Source organism: Podarcis liolepis, assembly GCF_965112155.1.
Source record: "Podarcis liolepis genome assembly, chromosome: 7".
Classification (NCBI taxonomy): Eukaryota; Metazoa; Chordata; class Lepidosauria; order Squamata; family Lacertidae; genus Podarcis; species Podarcis liolepis.
This window is the reverse complement of record NC_139561.1, coordinates 12,684,350-12,704,839: the sequence shown is the minus strand read 5'-3', so window position 1 is coordinate 12,704,839 and position 20,490 is coordinate 12,684,350. Positions and strand designations below refer to the sequence as shown.

General features: G+C 47.8%; 1 protein-coding gene across 50 annotated transcripts in view; it reads right to left on the bottom strand.

Annotated features, from left to right (window-relative positions):
* The window catches only part of EIF4G3 (eukaryotic translation initiation factor 4 gamma 3), an 80,272-nt gene that overhangs the window by 34,665 nt on the left and 25,117 nt on the right, over nucleotides 1–20,490 (bottom strand). For 11 of the 50 annotated variants that reach the window (XM_083514574.1, XM_083514575.1, XM_083514580.1 and 8 more), the window contains exons 4-6: nucleotides 10,393–10,488; nucleotides 6,194–6,229; nucleotides 1,123–1,302 (exon numbers count right to left, since the gene is read on the bottom strand). In XM_083514574.1, coding sequence (XP_083370700.1) covers nucleotides 1,123–1,302; nucleotides 6,194–6,229; nucleotides 10,393–10,422 — 246 coding nt within the window. In that variant the 5' untranslated portion in view covers nucleotides 10,423–10,488. Of the gene's footprint in view, nucleotides 1–1,122; nucleotides 1,303–1,933; nucleotides 1,955–6,193; nucleotides 6,230–9,384; nucleotides 9,499–10,392; nucleotides 10,489–18,068; nucleotides 18,174–20,490 lie in introns of all 50 variants that reach the window. The other 39 variants (XM_083514567.1, XM_083514576.1, XM_083514568.1 and 36 more) reach the window with 9 other exon arrangements.

Below are 20,490 nucleotides of genomic sequence, written 5' to 3'. Positions count from 1 at the left end.
ACACCAGGCAGAGCAAAGAGGGAAAAGATGCAGCAGTGGAGGGCAATACAAAGGGCGCAGCCACCTACCTCACAGGGCTGTTGTGAAGACTTAAAAAGGGGGAGACTGAACATCATGGGTTGTATCCAACAGTAGGCCTGCTCAGAGGAGATCCATTGGAATCAACAGACTTGGTTAACCTAGGTGTGTTCATTTTGATGGGTCTACTCTGAGTAAAACTTAGCTGGATACAGTCCCATGCGATGCTGCTCTGAACACCTTTGAGGAATGCTGGGAGCTAAAAAAGCAATAAATAAATAAAACAAATATATTGCAGGTTCCAAAATTCCAGGGGAAGGGTCTCAGCGAAGTGGCAGAGCCCCTGCTTGGCATGCAGAGGGCCCCCAGGTTTGATCCCTGGCAGCATCTTCACATAGGGCTGGGAAAAGACCCCTTCTCCTGAAACCTCAGAGGGCCATTGCTGCCAGTCAGTGTAGACAATACTGAGCTAGGTGGGCCAATGGCCTGGGTAAGGCAGGTGCCTGAATACCAAGTGCCAGAGATTCCTCCCAGACCTTCCCAGATTCCCCTTTTCCACCCAAGGACTGAAAACTCATGGGAAGGAGGGAAACGGAAGCACACCCGTAATTTAACTTGCACCCAGTTGAGTCACAAGAGGGCCGACATTGAACACAACCTGCAGGCAGCTACAGATATATCGTCACCACCAGCCGAATTAAAGAACAGGAGCACTTACATGCCTCCCTACCTGCCATTAATGGCAAAACTTTACAGTCAACTCGCAACTTGCGCCGCGGTTTCTTTTTGGGGATGTCACATAAAACCAAAATTGCTTATAGTCAAAACAACCCTGGAAACACCCTGGCATGAGCATCACTACCTTGCTGAAATGCCAGTGCGCTGTGTGGGTCTTGCCCTCCCCATGCAAGGCAGAGAGCTTTTAAGCTCTCTCATTTGCTTACCAGGGACTGGGAAGCTCTCACACAGGCTTAATGAGTTCTTCACCTTGCGTAGGTTTAATTTGTGCCCTGTTAGCTGGCCGGGTGCCAAGCCTGTGAAGCTGCAATTGTGCAGGTTAAGATGCAAGCCAACTGTATCATTTTAAGGGTGCTGTGACCTTACCTGTGGTATACAGTACTGGGGGCCCTGAGGCATTGGATACGGCATAGGAAGGTGGTTCACCATCATGATGTGCTGATTGGTCTGATAGACAGCGGTTGGAGTCTGTGCACCAGGACGGATGGAAGGGCTGCTATTCTGGATCGTTGCTCTGGGAGGCTGGATTTGAGGCCTCTGGAAAAACTGGAGGAGGGAAGCAAGGAGCCCCATATTTTAGCCGGCCATCTCCTGGAAGAGCAGTGCGCCGCACTCACTGTGCTTTCACCATGCACCTGATCAACAACTAGCTGGCCCTCTCTGGCCAAGGGTCTTCTGCCTCGGAAGCCCACGTGCCCCACGTGCAACGCAGGTGGGGCGGGGGAAAGTGATGAGTCCGACCAGGATAGTCTTTGCATCTAACGAGTCCTGCCCTGGAAGCGAGGGGGCAGGGCAGGAATGGTGATGGGTGTCATTTGGAGATGGACTGTATAAGGCCACTTCTCTAAAGGGGTTGCCAAGAGGAACCTGACACCTGCACTGGCGTTCAGTCCTAGGCCAACCACACACTTACCTTCCTTGACCAGCCTGAAACTGGGGAAGCTTCTTCATCACTCCGGGCATGATCTAAGTAGACGGCAACCCCTTCCTGGATCTAAACTTACTTCTCTGACCACACAAATGTCAACCAGAGGACTAGGGACGTGTGACGACGACATCTCCCAACGCTCAACATTCAATGTGCGAAATGATGCGTCAGGCACTAAGACACCTGGCCGCTAATGGCGCATGTGATCGAGAGGCAGTGAGGCCATGCAGAACCAGTAGTGAAAGTTACCTGGATGGGTCTGAATCCTCCCTTCAACAACGAAGCAAGAAAGCAGCAGGAAATAGAAAGAAAGCCAATGGAACAGCTGACAGGTCAACAACAGGAGGGGTGGGTGGGGTTCCAGCATGCAACCTAAGGCCCTCCTTCTGCCTAGCCCCTCCAGTAGGCATCGAGGACTCCTCCCTGGCCCGAGTCACCATCATGCAACAGTCTAGGGCTTTCTAAAATTAGTATTTGTTTCACTGACGTTAGCTTTCCTCAAAACACAACACGGGACTAAAGCTTCAGTGGAAAGAAAATGGCTAGGAAAAGTTGCCCTAACGACAACTACCCTTTCCTGGGGGTCCCTTCTCCTCTCCAACAAAAACAGCCCAATGATCATCAGAACCCTGCTGAAATCCTCTTGATGGTCTCAAAAAAAGATGAGAGAAACCAGCCCCAAGTTTAGTGGTCAAGCAGGAAGGAAAGGGAAGTCTCCCTGCCTCACAGCCACAGGTTGTCTGCAGAGGACAGAAGGAGCCACCTCTCTGAAGAGATCCACCTCCAGGGTGGATAGGGAGGAGGAGAGATGCAGAAGACAACCCCTGGGATGCGGCTACAGGCAGGGACGGACAGCTACGCTGGCTATCAAGAGCAGCCTTGCTGGCTGGCTGCTCCAGGTTTAGATGGCCATGAGGCCTCCTCTTTCAATCTTCTGCACAGAAACCAGGACACACAGCAGGCCACTGACAAATTTTGTCCTGCTCTAAGCAGTGCAGGGGGGTTGAGCTCAGGGTCAAGTCAAACCACAGCCACCAGGGATGTACCGGCTGGCCTTGGACAAGCCTGCCTCAGTTCTCCCTCCTTGGAAAGCAGCCTCGCTTACAGAGAAATCTCAAGGCTGCACAATACATCAGCTGGAAAACTCTCCAGGCATGTAAAACTGGCACAGAGGGGATCGTAAGGAATTCGGAGATTGTCTGGGCCACCCCTCAAAAGAACCACTTTTGACCTGCTGGGACAGCCTGTGGGGCGGAGAGAAGGAAAAGTGATGCTTTGGAGCTTTGCATTTTGTTTCCTGTTTGGAGAGCAGACCAGGTCTAGCAGCCGCTCAGGGACTCAACTAGCCGAAGTCTCTTTGATGATCAAGCAAACACAACCAAGTACCTGACCAGCTTCAAGAGCTGGAAAGAAATCCCAATATGCTGCTCTGAAAACAGCACCAGAAAAGGGTCTGGAAGGGGAACATGCAAGACTCCTGCAGCTGCTACTCCCTTCCCAGATCCCAACTCCTGCAACTTGCAATACTAGCAGACTAGTGAAGAAATTCAGGGTTCCAGACAAGATGATGGAGGCCATGGCTGCAGCAGAGAGTCAGAGATGAATTGGTGTTCTTTTCTCTGTTTTACAATTGTTCTGTCAAACAGTTCAAAATACTGGCCCCTGTTCCAAATCCCACTGGAGGAGCACTTTGTGCCAAATCAGGAACACAAAGAGTCAAGGCCAAGCCTATGCAGCAGGCCCACTGGTTTGTCCCTGGCCCTCATGGCCGTTGCAGTTAAGATGCAGGCTTTGTGATGGTGGTCATCAGTGGGATGCCCAGACACACCCAACTTCCCAAGGCCAACAGTTTCAGCTGCCTGACAGAGCAGCCCCCGGATGAGAGGATGAGCAAAACTGCTTCCATTAGGGAAGAGGTAGGGGGCCTCAGACCCAGGGCCTGAACACAGCTCTCCACGCTTCTCGATCTGGTGGCCCTCAGGACTCTAGGCAGCACCAATCACTAGCCCTTGCTTTGAACCCCAAATGTTTTAGCCTTTCTGGAATGTGCCCTTGACCACTAGTCACACTTCTTGTTTGCATGAATGGAGGACGGAGTGAGTGTGTGAACAAATAGCTCATTTTCTTCCAGCATCAGAGGAGGGGTGGATCTGGCTCAAGGCACCTAGCTGCAGTTTGAGGACAACATCTTGGCTGGGTGGTGGGAAGGTTACTCCCCTGCTACTGCTTTACTCTCTAACATGTTATCTTGGGACCCTCAAGTACTACCTAAGGAAGGGGGGTGGGAGAGAGAAAGAGAGGAAAAAAGAAAATAAATAAAAGTGGAAATGGGAGCTTGAAGAGCTCAGAAGAAACCCTGCCCTTTGGAAGGTGACAGAGCCAATCTGGGGGGGGGCAGGGATTGTTCCACCTGTGTACCACACCAGAAGTGTGTAGAAGGGACCAAGCCTGCTGGAGAAACAAGACTGGCACAAGAATCCTTGCTCAGCAGTCCCGAAACTAAGAGGCCTGACAGAATTCACAGCATCTGCCCAGCGGGAACTAAAATAGAAATTTTCTTAAATAGAAAATGTGATTCCCTAATGAGGCAGGAGTCAAAGGCTGCCAAGGAGAAACCCCTCCCACTCTGAGGCAAACCTCAGTTCCTGGTAAGCAGAGTGTTTTCACACCCTCCCTCCTTTCCTTGACAAGGTTTGCTGCTCCTCCCCACAGGGGAGTTCACAGTTGCTTCCAACAGCTTTGTGTTGCACATCTTTGTGCAAACACTTTGCGCTAATTGAATGAGCACAGAAGCAAGAAGGGCCCCAGGAATAGCGCTCCTCCTGGAGGAAGACGTGCCCACAGCCCCCTCGGTCTTCAAATAGCAGTTGGCAAGTTCAATGAGCCTCACCAAGCGTCACAGCAGCTGGGCTGGAGGAGCTGCCAGTTAATGGCGCGAGCACATGAGTCACACTGACCTGAACATCTTATGACACAATAACTGCAGGAAACGATGCCTGTGAGTGTGCTCCGCATTAGACTATCAGAGTTCCTGTCATTTTCAAAGGCAGCAGGAGGGATGGGAAGGAACCTCAAGTTGCACCTGACATCCAAGAAGCTTTCCACAACTCTCCATCAATCCAGTTGCCTCCTCATCACCCATTTGCTTTGAGCCATTTGGTACCACGTGAAGTTAAGCTGAACTCTGGCGCCAAGCTAACCCTTGATTATTTTGAGTTGGGTTTCTAATCAATGGGACACCATAAAGGTTTACGGCAAGTTACAACACTTTTCAAAGCCGTCTCTAAAGCTAAACTAACCTAACTGTAACCGTGTCCAGCACTGAAGATGGTAAAAGGATATTTGAAAATCTACAGCACCAGCCAGGAAGCCCAGTACTCCCCTGCCCCCCACTGATATGGGCCCTTTTAACAGCCACAGAAAATATGGGATCTGGCATCTCCAGCAGGTAGAACTGAAGAAGCCACAACACTGTCTCATTTTAACCAGAAATAGCACATCTAAAAGCCACACCCCTCCACACAGCAAGTGGCAGCCACAAGAGTAACTCAGGCTGTCTGTTCTGGGGGGCAGGGCGGGGAGAGAGAAGATGAGCACATCATAATTAACTTATTCCCTGATGATTTAAGGCTACAATGGGGAGGAACCCCCCCTCCTATGATGTGACTTGTGTGATGGGCTACACAGACCTACTCTTTCACCACTCCAGTATGCTTCGGCTCAGATGAAACAACAGTGCAACCCCCTTTTCATGAGTTGTTTCTGACCAAGGACGGGTTGTAGAAATGTGGCGGACTCATAGGTCCATCCAGAGCAGTCAACCTCAGATGATGAACACCTCCCCTAGATGCTGCCTTGAAGGTGGCATGGAAGGTGGGCTGGGCCAGCCCCATAAGACCAGAGAAAAACCCCTGAACCCAGAAACCGATTTCACTATTCAAGATTTTTCTCGTGTTTCCAACTTAGCATGGCTCTATTTGGTAAAGAAAATCAAGCAGTCTCCTGACTGCAGTGGACGTTCATGGCGTTTTTATTTCAGGTGGAATGTCGCCATCCTCAGAATGGAAAGTACTTGGGAGTACTGTAATGTGGCAATAGCTTCGGGCAAGTCTTTTGGATTCTGACCCCATTTCCCCTGGTGCCCAAGAGAACTAGATAACCAAACTAAGCACACACACGCACACACACCCCCTGACCAAGCAAACATCAAAGATCCCAGACCAACAGCCATCAGAAAGCTTTGTGGCAGCAGCAAAAGCCAGGGAGCACAGTTAGTGGGGTTGTTAATTGATGCAACAGAATTAGTAACCGTTAGAAGATGAAGCTTGACTGTGCCATGGGGTTAGGGGGTTCTTTAGAAAGGGGGGGTTCTAAGAAAGCAAGGTGCAGGACATGGCCTGCGGAATTAGTGGAGGGCCAGCCAAGTAACACCCCCCCTACACATTTTCCTCCCAACCAGTTGGCAGCAAAGGGGAGGCGTAGTGAAGAGGGGCAAGGAGGGTACTGTACCTGATGATGATGGGCAGGTCGAGGCCCCGCTGCAAACTGAGGAGAAGCAGGAGAAACAAAAACACAAAAAGGAAAGGCACAGAGAGTCAGAAACACCACAACAAAAGGCAAAAACTGTCACACTGTATGCAAAAGAAACCCACAAGGGGAAATCAAACAAAAAACCCAACACACATACACACACACACTCACACAGTCAAAGCTGTGCTGCAGGACAGTGACAGACAGGTACCAAAAACCCAGAAGGTAAAACTCTGCTGCCAGGTGAATGCACTGCTCAAAATGTGGGTGGTGGGGGTGCCTGCCAAAGTTGTTAGATAGCCAAAAGGTACCCTAACACTAACATAGTTGAAGGAGGGCAGGGGGAGAAGGGTTTGCTGAAGAACCAACCGCTAAGTTATTTTTGTAAAAAAGCAAGGCAGGCCAGCCCTTGCTGATGCACATCAAAGCTGAGTGCAGGATGGAGAGCCCTGTCTGTGGCACAGCCACAACTTGAAAGACAAGTCACCTCAGCCAGGGATGCTGATATCTTGGCATATATGAAGCTTTCTAAGTGCAGCTGTAGAAACCTCTAAAAACTTCACTGGGCACTCCTTCCTTTTTTAACGGAAAGCAAGCAAAATCCTGTGGCATATTCAGTGCAGCTGAGCGTGTGGGGACGGGTAGACCTGCAATGCTGTAGAATCAACTCAAGATTTCTCCCCTATCCTCTCCCACAACACACATGAGAAAAGCCACACTCACTATTCCCCCCCCCCCGAACATTAACAGAAAATCTGCTATGAACAATAAAGCAAAAGAGGAGACTGCAAATGAGTTCACAACAACAACCAACAAGCAGAGAGAGAGTGTCATCAGAAATCAAGGAAACTACCAGAGCCTTCAGATCAACTGCCACTACCTTGCGGAAACATCTGGAGAGTTCAAGCTCTTTCTCAGCAGAAACCAGCTTTCCTAAGTGCCAAAGTTTACTGTGATACACTTAAATAACCTACTTTCCACACCAAATATAATATTCAGAAACAGAAACGGCAGACAGTCTCTCACTAGCATACAAACCTACAGAACAGGCTGCAGTGTCTATTTCAGGCAGAAAGAGATCACTTGTTTTCCATCAAAACGCCTAACAGATAAATGTCATTTTTCTCTCAAAACCTCAATGTTCTTCTTGAAACTTCCCAAACACTTTAACACAGCTGAACGGACAGTTTCTGGCCCGTTTGCTCAACTCTGCCATTCTACTGATCCTTCAGCTATTGAGAAACACACAAATTGAGAGCAAGAATTGGTTGCTAGTTCTTCTATTAAATTTGGCACAGAAATATGGTTCAAAATTTGCTCTGCCTCTAGTGTGAAAAGTGGGGGCACAAGCAAAGTAGGATGGTAAATATCTGACCTGAGAAGCATATAGCATTAAGCATGTCTACTTCTGGTTAAATAGGCTGAGGCATAGAAAGTCTATATTCCCAGAAAATCAGCAAATGCACACCAGTAACAGACCAAAAAAATCTGGTGTTCATCTGTCCAAAAGCAAAAGTACCTGTCTTATCACTGTTCCACAGGAAGTATCACTTCTAAACAGCTCAGAAATCAGAGCTAGATAGTTGCAACTTAATAAAATTATGTAAAAACCAACAGCCCAGTAAACATGTTATATGAAAAATAAATAAAACTTCAACGTTAGTGGGAGGAAAAAAGAAAGACCCTAGTCTATTTTGCACTTGTCACCATTGGCTATTGGCTGCATAATTCCTGCGGACAGAATTCTTTCTCTCTGCCTCTCTCTCTGCCCCTCTCTCTATTAGGTAACTGTAAGCAACAGAACAAACTGTAGTCACTGCTGGCTCAGATTAAAAATAGGTTTCCTTTTCCCCTTTGCCTGGAGTCACAATTTTTGCCGGCCAGATGCTGGTCTTGCTTCCAATTCCTTCTGTGCATATTTGGCAGGGGGCCCCCTCTCCCGCCATGGGTTAAAGCTGCGTTGTGGGCACACTGGCTGTGGCCATTTGAAAACAAAACCTCCCACTATAGCTCTTCTCTTCCCCACTTCAGCATTTTCGCTACGCTGGCCAAATTGCTCTAAAAAGAAACAAAAACCTGTTGCAATTTAGAAATTCACTGAAAAGTTTTTAAAGTCTTCCCAACTGGAATCAGCATGCACAGTGTGAGGCATTGGCCCTGCTGTAACAGAAAACTTGCCTGGGATGGCAAAGGTAGCCGTGTCCAGGCAGAGGCTGTGCAATTGCCAATGGCCCTTGAATGCAGAAATAGATTGGAGTAAGCTGAAGGGCAGCTATGGGAAGAAGCAGAACTAGGGTCCCTTCATTTGCCAGCACAAAAAACAACTCCAGGGCCCACCAGCTCCCTCAGCTGGGGCTCTGGTGCCATAGAGGGTGGGGGGCTGTCTCTCTTTCTCTCTCTCTCGCTCTCCCTCGCTCACCCTCCCCCAAGCCTCCCTTCAGGGCCACAAAGGGGGGACGGGGAGAATAAACCAATGGAAACCAAGCCCAGAACGAAATGCAAGAGCTGCTCAGCCTAGCCCATTTTGCATTTGTTTTGGACTTGCGAGGGGAGGAGGAGAGGTGAGTGGGGGAAATGAAATGTTATGTGAGCAATTTTTAGTCATGGGGTGGTAATGATCACAAAACGTGACGATGGCAGAAGACTGCACGCAGGGTAATATTTTAGAGGGGGGATTGTTCATGACCACAGAAAAATGGCTGACGTTATCAGTAGCTTCTTCCATCTTAAGGTTTCTGCCAAAATTGGGGAAAGTTCCTGTTTTGAGGAGTTCTTGCCAATTTCCCTCGAGTGACCAATCCAATCAAATGCAAATCCCCCACAAGGGCTAGAAAAGTAAATCTCAGGTACCTGATCACTCAGACCACCTGAAAAATTTGTAGCAGGGTTATTGGGTTGTGGCTGTTGTGGGGGTTTTTTTAAGAGGGGGCACCCTGCCTCAGTTTCTTCCTGCCACCACCTTCAACAGCCTTGGCCCCTTCTAAACTGCCGCTGAATGCGGCAGCCCGCAAGACACAGCGGCTTAAAGCAGAGATCGGATCAGTGCTTTTCTGTAGATCAGTCAACAATGTGGTCAAAAAATGAAACCAAAAAAAGCAACAGAACTGAAAGGGGTGCCGCGGGGGCACGACTGCCTGCAAGAAGGGAGTACAGTTTGTTATATTGCTTACAATGCAGTATTTTATCCAGCCTCTTCCCGCCAAGGACCTGTAAACCGGACTCTGTTCCAAAACCTTCCTCCGCTTCCAGTTGTCTGGGCAATGTACTGGCACTGCTCTGCTGGGCTGTCAAGAAAACTGGTTTAGAGACAAGGCTCTCGAGTCAGACTCTCCCCTCTCGTTTTAGCCATGAATGTTTCAGCTCTTGCTTTTTGCGCATTGTAACAGGGAGGAACTTGTCCTACTACAGTAAGGGTGGCTGGGGATGGAAGGGTGTCCCTTCTGCTGCTCAATACCAGTTTGTCATAGAGCAGGATTGTGGCCAACTACTGGGGCTGAGTGAGGAGGGAATGAGCTGGAGGGTCCTTTTCTAGACAAAAAACAAGAGTGTGCAGCTGGAACCAGCAGGGCTGTGAGTCCAGGAGCCCAGAATTGCACTGGCCGCAGGAAACAAGTTTCTCCTTCCCCACTCGCTACAAGCCCTTTAAAGAAGGGGGCACTAAAAGGTAAAGACACAAAGGGAGGGGGGTCCATGCATCTACCACACAACAGCCACCACCAGAAGACACACCCTTGAAAGGCACAGGTTGTATCACTCAAACCTATGATGCAAGGTGGTGTGGATCAACACAAGAGATTGAAGCCGGGCTCAGGCAGAGCACTCAAAGCAAGACCTGCAGCAGGAGCTGAGGAGAGAAGGGTCTGTGGAGGCAGCTTGGGCCTCTGGCAGCAGGGCACCAGTACCGTAGGCAATGACAGAAGTGCCCAGGAGTAGGCATTTACAGGCTTCTGGAGAGCAGGCAGGCAACTCAAAAAAGGATCTGACTCTTCATCTCTGAGAGCCCCAGAGGGCTTCAACACTACGTCACTTGTGCCACCTGGAAGCAGAGGGGAAGTCCTTCGGGTGCCTTTTTCTCAGGGAAGCTACTCGCAAAAAGGTTAGGAAGTGCAATGCAACGGCTTTGCTGGACGGCTGGACAGATGCAGCACAACACGTAGCCAAAATAAGGGCTCCCTTACCGGCGAGCGCGTCTGAGGCTGGGTGCTCATCGTCTGAGGGGCCTGCGGGTACACCAGCGTAGTCGGTGCGGCGTTCTGTCCAGAGGGGTAAGGAGCCTGCCATGGGAGAGAGAAGAAAGATGGTTAAAGACATGACAAGCAACGGCAACCGGGATGGAAACTGCCTTCCCGCTGCTGCCTCAACTCTCAACTAGACTCACACTTTGTACCTTCAGACATACGTCATTGATACAAAAGCCTGGATACAAGGAACTAACCTTAACTTCAGATTTCAACAGTTCTATAAGTTAGGGGGTGTCTACTATCTCACTTAAAAAGCAATGGTTATCTTGAAGGCACTTAACTGCAACATTTGCCATGTTGGGTCAAGAGCAAGAATCTGTCCAGCCCAATGTTTCATCTCCTGAATGATGCTTGGGGGGGGGGGGAGGGCTGAACCATGGCAGAGATAGCTGTCCTCTGTGTCTGCCTGGCCCCAGCAGTGCCTGTAAGCCAAACCATTTGCTTCTGAGCCTCTATACACCAGGTACTCCCACCCTGCTGGCTTGCTCACCTCACTGGCACAGAATCTCACACACCTCATCCTCCTCCCTGCTGGATGGCTCAGTGGCACACTTAGCGCCAGAAATGTTTTGCTAATTCATGCCAAGAAGCAGCAGAATATCCAGCCCGTTACAATATTCATCAGGAGACTATTTGGCTCGAGAAAAACATTTCCGGATTTATGTCACAGTGATGCGCTTGAGGCTTAGTGCCTCTTTATAAGACAGGACAATGGCAGCTTGCACATCTGACACCCACACAGTTTTAGGAGACTTTAAAAAAGAAGCTCTACTGTTGCCCTTTGACTCTATGTGGCTAGGAGTTAAATGCACCTTCCTTCCTGCTCCCATTAACAGTCCAAGCCTCCTTGTAAGACTACAGCAAGCCACCCAGTTCCCAGGCCCCTTGGTTGCTTCAGGGCCCTGTAGAGGAGGAGGAGATAAGGCCCTTTGCAAAAGGCAGCAACACAGATAAAACAGGTAAACCTCTTGCAGCCAGTTAAGTCTAAGCAATGACACCTCTTGTCATTTCACAAGAAAAGCAGTGCCTTCTCCTAACAGGCCCCTGCGTAAGGCTAGCTTGTTGGTAGGAGGGGAAACCTGCCCAGCAACAGAGCTCATAACACAGGCTGGAGGACCCATTCACATAAGCAAGCAAACTCCCCATCACCCCATTTCAACAGAGGCAGCCCACTCAACAGAACACCACACCCTGAGCCCCGGAGCAGTCCTACAGCTTAAAGCAAACTGCAGTGCCAGAGCAGCACACCCTTCCTCCATAGCCAGTATTGACACACAGGCTATGAAAGGAAAAGTTCTTCTACCAAGCAGACTGGCAGAGGAGGCTCAGTTATCTATCCTGGTTGTGGAGGATGAAACCTTCCTTCCACTGCAGCTAACACAGGACTGAAATGGACCGATGGTGGTAGAGAAATGGAGTGATCTATCCCTCCTCTGTTAGTCCATTCACACGCCTAAACAGAATTCCCGGTCATTTATGGCTACCAGGTTAGTGCTTAACTGCAAGGCTGGTACAAAGGGTAAGCCAACTGACAACTGTGTGCAGGTTGCCTGTGCATGCCAGGCTCCATCCATAATTGGTCTCTGGGTGTTCAAACAACTGCCATGTTTAGAGCAATTCCTGTTGCCCTTCCATCAGGGCTCACCAACCCATATGCCCCCTAAAAGATGCTATGGACACCTCCATGAGCCATTGCTCAATTCTGCCCATCCTTCAAGGCTCTCACTGAAACATGTGACACTTGCCTTTCTTCCATCCCAGCTGAATGGGATAATTATCTTGCCTACTGATCTCTGCTTGGCACAGAAAGATGAATGCACATGAGAATTTTAATCGGCTTATTTGTCTGAAAAGTGGTGGATCATTAAAGTTTATTCTGTTCAGCATTTTACGATTCGCCTGCCAGATGCAATGAGAGAACCAGGAAGTGGATCATTCTAAAATTCAGGGAGATAAAATACTGCTGTGCATATGTGTGTGTGTATGCGAGGTGTGTGTTTTTTGTGCACAGAGGTACTTTTTATTTTTTAAAAAGAGTCTCTTATCATCAGGTACATGTGACTCCAAACACTCAAAGCAGGGCATAAGGCAGTCATTTGGCTCATACTGAATGCAGAATTCCAAGATGGACTAGGCTAGGTTTCAAAGTCAGCAGCTCAAAACTGTGAGATCTTGGACCTCAAGAGTACACAGCTGAACAAAGGGATCAGTGGCAGAAATGTGGTAAACCCCCTTAGGTCCCTACTCAGAACCCATTGCGAGGTTGCAACCTAGCCTAAAACAAGTTGCAACAGCAACAGTACTACCACCATACAAATAAATGGCAAAAAAAGAAGTGGGAACCCTAATGCCATTCTGGGCTAAGGATAGGTGCTGGATCTGAAAAGGTTGAATGAAAACTCCTCCTAAAAGGGGTGTGTGACAATAAATCATACTATCCTCCCCTTATTACAGTCAATAGATTAAAGTCAAGTGCAGCTTTCTGAGACCGGGTGGATTTTGGTCCCACCTTAGCACTGGACAAGCCCAATACTCTGGAAGGGACTCTGGAAGTCATCTAGTTTAAGCTGCTGCTCAAATAGCACCTTATTTAAGAAAAGTTACTACAGGGTATGCACAGATACTCAGAAGCAGTTTGCGAATTAAAATATGCCAGGAAAACAATCACTACTGTAGTGATTCACCTTTGACAGAGGAAAAATCCAAAGCAGGCACCTAACCACCTTCCAGGCTGGTGGAAGGAAGGGGCAACAGTTCTCTAAGGGCAGCCTGAAGCAGCAAAATAGCATTTTTCAGGAGCTGTTCAGTTGCATGGCTCTGGGGATGACCAGATGTTTGAAGCCTGCAACTGTCTAGTTTGTTAGGTGGAGTGAAATGGCAAATGAGACAAAGATGCAGCAAGGTCACTTAGGAAGCAAATTTTGGCTTCAGTCAGGAAACATTCTGCCCATGAAGCACCCCTAACTTTTGCCAGCCTCGCTGCATCAAGCCCACTGCAATGACTCAACAAGCCAATCTCTTCCCCGCAATTCACTGTCTTTGTCTTGGAGTACATCAGCAAACGGCAATTAGCAGCCACATTTCTGAGTCCAATTTCAGAGCCCAATTAGCTGGCCCAGAAGGGCCAGATGGACGTTCCAACGTAATCCTGAAGAGCCAATCAGGGTCTGGCCTGGGGTGGGAAGGGAGTACTTCTTGCCATGCACCAAGAGCATTCCCTGCCACAACAACCTGTATCCAGGTTAACTCCAATTCTAGCCTGTCCAACCTCAACAGCTGAAAAGCAGTGATTATTTCTAAACTTTACAAATGCTGTAGCACCTTGAGACACAGCAATGAGTGATGACTGCAGAGCACTTCCCTAGATCACATTCACACCATACATTCAAAGCAGGATTCTTTGCGGGAGGCCATATGCTTCAAATGCTTGGTGCAGATAAGCCCGTGAACACGTGGACTTAAGGAGGAGGAAGTTACTTGTGCAAATAAAAGCAATTACTAGACAAAGTGTCTAGCGCTCCTCAACCTTTTCACGGGAGGCAATATTAACTTACAGCTTAAACTTTTAAGAAGTTCTCTTCTCCTAGCAGCCAGGCTCATTAACAGCATCATACTGGAAGAACTTAGAGGGGGATTTCCTGACAAACTGGAACAACAAAGTGTGGCAAACTGTATTTGTGGAAAAATTAAATAAAACTGACACAAGGCCTGAAGCACAGACTCATTTGGAATCAAATGGCACAGTTTTGTTTATGCATATGGCTAAAAATGAAAACAAGAGGACTTTCCTCAAGTTACAAAACTTTGGTTAACTTAAACGGTTTATCACCTTCTATACAAACAGTAGTCTGGGGTAAGAAGCTTACATTATTTGGTAGTTACTTTGTATGTACTGCTTAAACTCCAGCATTCAGATATATGTATGTAGATGTTGTATGTTTGAATGAATTTCATGAAGAAAGAAAAGCAGCAGCAACTGCCTCTTCCGGAGTCAGCCAGCTGGTTCATTTAACCCAGGGCTGTCTCCTCTTACTGGTGAGGACTCTGCAGGGTCTCAGGCAGAGAAGGGTGACCCCCAGCCCTGCAAAGAGACTGATGAATATGGGGCTTGATGCAGGCAATGGGTGTTCTTTGCCACCAAGCAATGGCACTTCCTCCTTCCTACATTATCTCGGAGTAAGAGGTATGATAAAGGAATCCTTATGTGTTTCAAGTTGTCAAAGAATCCTCTCACCATGGACTTTCCCCCTCATTCAACCCCCACCCTCTGTTCCTGCCAGCTGAAATAAGCAAACAACAACAACAAGGGGAGGATTATTTTTATCTGCATTTCGAAAGGAGTTAGACCTGCTGTGCAACAAGATCCCCCCCCCCCACTCCGCCCTTGCACTAAATGTGCCAGGAATAAACAGGCGAAAGCCAGGCTCACGTCAGGGGGAGGCTGAGAAAATGCTGAGTCACGCACAGCTCTTGCGCTTCCTGCTCTGAGCAGCGGAGTGGAAATTTCTGCCTCAGCGCTGTGAATTCTTTCAGCGCCCTGAGAACTTTCCGTGCCCACAGGAAGTCACTTGCCAGGTTAAATGCTGGGTGCATCCGAGGGACCACCAAGGAAAGACATGACAAAACCAGCAACACCTCACATCCTTACACAATCCCAGCTCTGAACTGTCCCATGGATGAGGACAGACTTGCAGTCCCTGTGGAGGGCAAAGGACACCCCTGGCTTATTAAAGCTGGCTTGTTCAGGCCAGGGATCACTCTCACAGCAACTCATGAGCAGGCTGGACCCGGAAAAGGTATGGTTCCACTCTCACCACCTTAATGCATTTGGCAATTTAATCCTGCTTCTAGCTACAAGCAACAGGGCCCCTGGGTATTTCATGCTTTCCTTCGAAAGCCAGCCGTGACCTAATGACACTTAAAATAACTGCCTTAGATTTCAGAAGGTCTTTATGAAATTGTTGCCAAAACAGCTCATTGGAAAAGCATCCATAGCCCATAAGATGGCTTCAAAGCTCCTTAAAGCAACACCTTTTCCATCCGTCTACACAAAGTTCCACGGAGAGCCCTCTTGCTACAATGGCTATTTATATAAAATATAGATATTCTCTACCTATCCATTCTGCATGCAGAATGTAAGCCAGCACCAGCAAATGCTTCATTTAAGGTGCTCAAAAGAGGGATTCTTTTTTCTTTTCTTTTTTAGGGAATGGAGTGGACTACATATCAAAATATCAGTCCAGCTGCAAGAGTTTTGCTTTTTGAAAGAAGCAAAAAGAGGAAGGCTGCATCCTGTGACTGCAGAGCTAAACTTCTCTGAGATTATTCCTCAGCCTAGCAAAGGACACTGCTGGTGATGCAGGGCAAAAAGGAAGAAGACTAGCATGTCCTTACATGAAATGACCCAAGAGACCTTGGCTGGCACTGCTGCACGTTCCCATCTGTAGAGCTTCCTTCTAAACACAACATGCTTTTGAGTCACATTATGAATTAAAGCAAACCTCCATCTCCTCCCACTCCATTGATGAATTGCTGCAGCAGGCACAAAACAAAATGCTTTTGGGCCCTGGGGACAAAAGGACAACAGTCAACATGACTTTTCCTCAAAAGCCCACACTGAAAATGACATCCCACATGCTGTTTTCTATGACAGCACACCGATGACAGCGTATTACATCATGCCATATTTACATGTGATATGGGATCCAAGACACGCTGCTTTATTAAAGCAGAGTCTACCATCATCAGGAAGTGCTGAGGAAGGCTGAGCAAAGAGTTGGAAGAGACCCTGAGGATCATCTAGTTCAACATCCTGCAACGCAAGAATATGCAGCTGTACCTTACAGGGATTGCCCCTGCAAGCTTGGCGTTATCAGCACCATGCTCTAACCACACTGTTACAGCCAAGAGGGAACCAAGCTGTAGAGAGCTCTGGAAATGCCTTGCAGGAAAACATGACTCACTTAAGGCACCACATAGGAGAATGCTACTCACCAAAGCCTATGGCACAATTCCTAATGCCGTTTCCACTACTACTAGACTTTACCCAGCCAAATGGGACAGGAAGGGGACAATCCTAGAGTAAGCCACATAGGAAAAGGCAGCCAAGGTCACAAAACTCCAGAGTCCTGAGTCTGGGTGTGGAATTTCTGAAATTCAGAATCTCTTCATTTGAGAAGGCAAATTGCTGGTTCTGGGCTACCTGAATATTAAACAAAGTTTAACTACATTTTTGGGAGTTAAATAATGAACCTCCTATTCATGAAAGCTTAGAAAACTGCAAAAACCCTTTCAAGTAGGACAATAAAAATATATTTCCAGAAAAGCGTCATGTAGATAGGGGACGTTTTATTCTCTGCCACTCAGAGCATCATCAGTTGGGCCAAGAAAACTCTAAATCAAGGGGTAAAACACTCAGATACTCAAGAGGGACACCTTTGCAAGAACTCAACAGGGCTGCACGACTATGTTAACCACAGAACAGCTTTGTTACAAAAGTTAAATGTCTTCTATGACCCATTCTCTGTTAACCCACTTTCCTCCCTGTCCATGCCTTACAGCACCACTTCTCTATTCTCCCTTTGTGAACTTTCTTTTCCCCTTTATGTGCCATGTCATGTGCTTCTGGATCCAGGAAGACAAAAGGAGCAACACAGAAGTCATGATGCAAGCTGCATTTTCCTGTCCCCACCCCTTTGGATCGCTTTCAGTCGACCTTGGATAGCTCTCCGCGGCTCCCACAGACCAACACATCATAAAAGTTTGGAACCAAAACTTTCCTTTTTTAATTAAACACCTTCCTAAAGGAAACATTTTGAACCTGAGCAATGAGTGAGCGCCAAACCAAGTATAAGCGACTTTCAATGCAAGACCAGCCCTCCCTTGGCACTGCCAAACTGAGGTTAGTGCGGAAGGCTTCACTTTCTGACCTCCTCACATGCAAAATCCCTTATAAGCAATCCTGAATAAAGGGTGTGGAGGGAAAATGGAATCCCTGCTGTTTGAGGGACAGCCCAAGTAGTCAAGAGGGTGGCACCCAATGCTCATCCTACTCAGAGTAGACCCACTGAAGTTAATGGGTATGACTAATGAGAATCAATTTCAATGGGTGTACTGTGTGTAAAACAAATGTTGGACACAACCCAGAGTGTCTGGGGGAGGCAGATGTGGGCCGACAGATACAGCGACTGCCAATGGCTGGGAACACAGGTGGACCTTTAAAATGCTAAACCACATCCCCAGACTGGACACGAAGCTAAGACTCTCACCTTGCACATCTACGCCTACTCCAAATTTGAAACTTTGCCATAGAATTTAACACTTTCCAAGACAGAGCAACAGCTTTGAAGCAAAAAGTCCAGATGGCATGGTAAGATGCCTCAAGGGCAAAATACTGAATGGAGCTCCTCCATACATCTCAAGTTCTCAACGTGTTTTTAAGGCTCCCCATGTACATTCCTTCTGCCCTGAGCCTTCCACACCTTTGCAGGAGGGGCCTCCCCTGTAAGCCACAATGGCCCCACCCTAAATGAGATCTCCACCCATTAGAAAAACAAGAGCCAGGCTTTTCCAGCGGGGCATCACTTAACCTTTTTTTTCCTCTTGTCACTCACCATCCCACATCCCAGAATCCTTTGCACCAGTTCCCTTGGATCTTCAAAAAGACTGCTGGCTCTTGGGTGGGGTGGAAAGCTTCTGTCCCTCCTCCCTCCTGGCTGCTGGAGCGAGAGTGAAAGAGAGCGACAGAGTAAGAGAGAAAGGAAGAGAGTGACAGAGAAAGAGACAGAGAGAGGGGGAGAGGGGGGGTGGGGAGGACGAGAATGATGGTGGGTGGGTGGGGGGTGGACAGGGGTTGGCACATCTCCACGTCAATGCTCCGTCAATGCTCCGTTCTCTCTCTCCTTCTACCAGGCTGATGGGAGCAGATGCATCCCCTCCAACTTCTCAAAATACTTTCTACACACCTGGATGGGGACGGCCTCCCTTTCTACCTGCCTTTTTACAATGGGCTAAATGAACAAAAACACCCCAGGGACATTTCTACCCATTCTTCCCCTCCTCTAGAACTAGGGAATTGTCGTCAGCAGAGCTTGGTACTCTAGATAAAAGGGTACCCACTAGTAGTGACCTCTCCTGTCATTATGCTCTCAGTGGCTTCAAGTGCAGGACTCTGCTAATCTCAAAACAGCAATGTGAAAGGTCTGTGGACCAGTTGCCATCAATTCTCAACGCCCCTTGCAGGAGACCAGCTCCTTTGTTTGACACCCCCCTCTCCAAGGCTCCTGTGAAGCTGCAGGGATCTGAATGGGGAAACCAAATGGATCTATGCAGGCAACCCTTTTTACAGAACAAGCTACTATGTGCTTCAGTAAGACTGCCTCCCCAGGGGGAAAAACGAAAAAGTGGAGAAATACGATCAGTTATCAGAGACAGGTGACCAATACATTTTCCTATGATTAGCACGCTACACTCATGACAACATCCCAGAGATGAATGTACAAGACTTTATATATTCTTATGCCATGTATCAAAAATGTGAATTACTTTTGGTAAATTTAGGCCTGTGCCCTGGAAAGAAGCAAGGGTTCATATCCTGTTAACAACTGAGAATACGGGCAAAATATTGGTTAACAACTGCCTTAAGCCCTGAGTGGGTGAGCAATGGATCACCCTTTTTTGTAAGTGGAGGAAGCGGTGGCATTCAAAATTATCCGGACCCATCAGAGAAAGATTTATAACAAATGAACAAGAAGTGCCTCTTGTTGGCAGACAAAGACCTTCTGAGGCGAGGAGGACACCCCTTGCCTTTGTTTAGAATCAAACTAAGAAGACTAGCAGACTCTGTGCAGGGCTGACCTGCCAGACTTGGCCGTGACTTAAGTTCAGGTAAGAAATCTGGAGAAGGCGTTACACAATCAGAGGTGCAACATTCTGGAGCAACTTTCTGTGGAAGAACCTCACTGTACTCAGGACTCAACTGATAAATTCGTAAGGAATATTTGCAGTTTATTTTTTCTGATGCCTCAGCAGAAGGCCTGGAGGTGGGAAAAGGTCATGGCTTTCATCTCTCTTCTGGAATACTGGGGATTGACACAGGAGTTGGAGGTCATGGAGAGGCAGCTGGGCAGGGTAGCTATTTCTGGTGCCCACAACAGTTACTACAGTAGCCACTCCACACTCCACAACTTTCAGAGCACTCTTTGTCTTCTTTGGTTAGGCTCTTAACACACAAGACTACACAAAATCCTTTTCTATCAATAAACTTGGCAGCAAGTTTTGAGCTGAACTGGTGGGGTGTCATGCCTACTGTCACATGATGCACATGTCAAGTCCACTGGAAAAGGTGCAACAACTTGAGTGACTCATGCACTATCTGGCTGGAGGAAACAGATGCAGAGGGCTCTCTCATGCCTGTATAAAAAAAGCTCAACCTCGCCTCACCCCCAATTCCTCCTTTACTAAGGAACCAAAATGGGGCCCTGCATCACGCTTGAGGGTCTGGAAGTTATCATGGGAATCAAAGCAGCTGATTATGTTCCAAATAGGATTTCAAGCACCAGCTCATCTGTCCGAGAACCAAGACTTCTAGTCTCATGCAGGAATCTACAGAAACAAAGAAGGAGCCGCTGCCCCCTCCACTTGTATGCTTCTGAAAGCTCCCACACTCTCTGCCTTGAGGCATCATTGCCGAGGAGGCCTTGGTGCTCAGCAGCTCACTGCCTCAAGCTGCCACAGGTCACATTGCCTAGGCATGAGGCCCACCCTTGGACAGCGCATCTGCCCTACCTTTGCTAACTACAAATACATTCCTCCTCTCCTTTGCCACGTCATCCCTCGTCTCTTGGAAACGTTTTGAGGAATTAAGTGATTAAAAACAAGTTATGGCTTTCAATTATCTAAATTCCTTGTCCATGTGTATTATTTTTACTGTGTCCATTTTCTCTTTCAGCACATGCAATGAGTTCTGGTCAGAAAAGAAAAATGTACCTGCCTAAAGGCATGTTATTGAAATCACTGCCACTTAGCAAAAAAAGC